The sequence below is a fragment of the Armigeres subalbatus genome, chromosome 3, assembly GCF_024139115.2.
Source record: "Armigeres subalbatus isolate Guangzhou_Male chromosome 3, GZ_Asu_2, whole genome shotgun sequence".
Taxonomy (NCBI): domain Eukaryota; kingdom Metazoa; phylum Arthropoda; class Insecta; order Diptera; family Culicidae; genus Armigeres; species Armigeres subalbatus.
This window is the reverse complement of record NC_085141.1, coordinates 400,651,872-400,655,196: the sequence shown is the minus strand read 5'-3', so window position 1 is coordinate 400,655,196 and position 3,325 is coordinate 400,651,872. Positions and strand designations below refer to the sequence as shown.

Sequence of the window (3,325 nt, the reverse complement as noted above, 5' to 3'; positions counted from 1 at the left end):
TTCGAGGAGAACTGGTCTATCGTTCGTAATGTACAGAGGAGCTTCGAATGTACCTAGCACTCTAATCTCCTCACCAGAAGCATATGGTTTTAGTGAACGGTCAGACTTCTCTTGATAGCTATAAATTTCTTTTCGATATGCTTCATTCGCCTTCAATTTAAGGAAGTCCCGTTCTGAGAAAGTATTGACCTGGGCCCCTGAGTCAATGAGGAATTGGCAATTCATGCCTGCCACAGTTACAGAAATAATTCCGTCGTCTTTAACGGAGAATACTGTTGCTAACTCAAAGATATCGGAGGGAGTCACCTAAACAAGAACAAAAACATTTTCCGGATTACTTATATTTTCCAATCAAATTTAACAGAAATACAAAAAAAATCGCTTCAAACAAATAAAACTTCATGACATTCAATTGCATATTCCGTTTTACAACATTATTTTTCTTTACGCGAACTTACTTCTTCGATATCGGCATCCTCTAGCTTCGGCGCCTCGATAGCTGCCATTCTCTTTGAATCGGGTTCTGCATCTGTCAGATCTGTTTCTGAAGATCTCTTGTGTGTTGTCGTTCTCATGGGAAATCGTCGGGAACAAGCTCTAGCAATATGGCCAACTTGACCACAATTACGACAAATTTTGTCTACTGCATCGCAATCCCTCGGCATATGGTACACACTATTGCACCTCCAGCATCTCTCTGCACGCGAGAAGACAAACGTTCTATCACGAGGTGGAGTATAGCTTCTGTTGAACTCACGACGGCCACTGCTTTGGTTTGAACGCGGTCTCACTGATCGTCCGGAACTGTTCGTAAAGCGACTGTGCTTTCTGTCTGGAACATTGTACGTAGAGCTCTTGTGTTGATATCCGGAATAGCGTGGATAATCGGCGCGTACCGGGGCAAGCACTGCAGGGTCCGACTTTTGTTGTTTCTTCATGAAAAACTCCTCATTTAGACGAATCGCTTCTAACTCTCGAATTTTGTCCACAAGGTCCGTAAACGAAGCATTTCGGCTTAACATCTTGAGGGCAATGGCTCTTACTTCCTTTCTTAACGCATGTTCTGCGATAGTGCTCACAATTTGCTCAAACTCCTTCCCTTGTTCAAAGTCGCACAATCTAGCAATCGCCCCCACTCGACTAATGTAGGAGAGATCCGACTCGTCAGGTTTCTGATCCATAACGGCAAGCCTTCGTCTCTGGAGCAAGACGTCCGAACCGGAACCGAAATAACTTTTCAGCCGATACATAGCGTTCGAAAAAGGCAGCTCCTCAGCATTTGGAGCTTGGGAATCTGCCTTTGTGTTCTTAAAAATTTCAAGAAGCTGTTGGCCAGCTTTTACTTTGAAAATGGTGAACATAATCGATTCGTCCTGAACTCCAAGCAGTTTCATGGAATCAATGAGAAGATCTCGCCACATTTCAAATGTGTGGCGCTGTATGCCCTCGCCTTCCGAATCCGATCTACACTCAGGTACATTCAAAGAAGAGATGGAAAGTTGATGAACGCTTGATACAAATTTAGATTCATCGGATTGTTGCGAGTCTTTAGAATGGAGCTTATCATCGACAACATCATTATCCACTGTAGCACTGGCAAATGTTAATGCATTCTGTTCACGCAACTGTTGGTTTTCGTCTTGCAGTTGTTTGATTTGTTCGAGCAATGTAGCAACTCTAGCCTGTTCGGCTCGTAGTTGGTTCTTGAGAGCGCGCTTAGTTGGTGGTCTCACGAAATGTATTACATCCTCCGATGACTCACTGTATAGGAAAAGGTGGAGGCAAAATGTACAATCGAGTTAGATGATATTTCTATGCTTTTTTCTTCGCAAAACAAAAGGCCTCTCGCACGGAACGCTTACTATAATACCAAACACATTATTTTCACTTTCTACATCTATTCGTATTTCCTATTTACTTGATCCATTCACGTACCTACTGTCGGGAGGCCATTCGCTCTGCGAAGTCATTAAAGACCTTTTTTGTTCCCTTAATCAAGACCTATCGCATGATCTGGATAAGTTTGCTTCACACTTTGTCATTTCTTTCCACTTCACTTCAAGAAAACGTACCTGCGAAGGGAGCTGCCTTTATCTACTGCGCCATTGTCGTGACTCAGCATTTCGCTGCCTTGGTCCGACATCGGAAGGTTCGTAGCCGGAACCGACTGAGTGAACTGAGTGGTACTGTTGTTCAACGAAAGAATATGACGCGCTTCTGCGGTTTCTAAGCTCCTATGGCACGGCAACTAGGTTTTAGGTACACCCGTCGAGACCAATCGCTCGGTTCGATGATTGTCCGAGGCTTATCACTCGGTGCGCTGATCGTCGGTCCGAGGCCTATCGCTCGGTGCGCTGATCGTCGGTCCGAGGCCTATCGCTCGGTGCGCTGATCGTCGGTCCGCGGCCTATCGCTCAGCTCTTAGCATTCAAGCTGCTGCCGAACTCGCTACCACTTCTGCTGAGCTGCTTCTAGTGGGTGGTGTTTGCTGGGCTGGCTGATGACTGCTGAGCTGGCTGCTGGGCTGGCTGCTGGGCTGCTGGTCTGCTCGCTCCGAAAATCGTCAATGGAATGACACGGTCTTCGATGTTGCATCCTTTTATAACCGCGAGAAATGTTGCAACATGTATAGGTGTTGCATCAATGAACGAATTGATGTCACAGCGAGTTCGTATGCAACGACGCTCTTGTAGCATACAGAAGAAGGGAAACGTACGCCTAACGGTAAATGATGAGGGAGAAAGTTTGCGCCTAAACAAGATCAAGAGTGGAACGTACGAGGTGTAGAAAAGTAGACTAACAATCGAAAAGGTCCGATTTCCCAATAATAAAAGTCTATAGGAAATAGATATATTTTTCTTTAATTTATTTATTATTCTTTTTGTTATATTTATAATCTACTACAGAGATTCCTTCGAGTTTCGAAAGGAATCACTGTGGGCTTTCCAAAGAAATCCTTTTGGACTTCCAAACGGAATTCTGATGGGATTCTGGACAAAACCATTATAGAATTCCGATCGGAATACTTTTGGTCTTTCGAACGGAATCTTTTTGGACTTTCGTAAGAACTACTTATGGACTTTCGATTTGAGTGTTCTGGGCTTCTGAACGGAATCTTTGCCTGCTTCTGGTTCCTTTTAGAATACTTCTGGGATTTCCTACCGGAGCCCTAAAAGGATTTTGTTAGCAAGCGCAAAAGGAAACGATTAGAAAACCCAGAAGAATTCCCTCCGAAAGTCAAAAAGAGCTCCATTCAGAAAACCAAGAAATCTCGATTCGTAAACCCAAAACAAGGCCTTTATCTTGGTTTCTGAACGCAACTATT

General features: G+C 44.1%; 1 protein-coding gene across 1 annotated transcript; it reads right to left on the bottom strand.

Moving 5' to 3' along the window:
• Nucleotides 1–319: 319 nt before the first annotated feature.
• On the bottom strand, nt 320–2,456 carry LOC134224052 (uncharacterized). The gene is made up of 2 exons (XM_062703291.1): nt 2,073–2,456; nt 320–1,761 (listed from the first exon to the last, which is right to left on the bottom strand). The coding sequence occupies exons 1-2, from the start codon at nt 2,141–2,143 to the stop codon at nt 435–437; spliced, it is 1,398 nt and encodes a 465-aa protein (XP_062559275.1). The 5' UTR covers nt 2,144–2,456; the 3' UTR covers nt 320–434.
• Between the last annotated feature and the right edge of the window lie 869 nt (nt 2,457–3,325).

Coding starts and splice junctions, on each gene's coding strand:
- LOC134224052 (XM_062703291.1), bottom strand. CDS start 2,143: ATGTCGGACCAAGGCAGCGAAATGCTGAGTCACGACAATGGCGCAGTA. Junction 1,762..2,072: donor AAAGGCAGCTCCCTTCGCAG/GTACGTTTTCTT, acceptor TTTCCTATACAG/TGAGTCATCGGAGGATGTAA.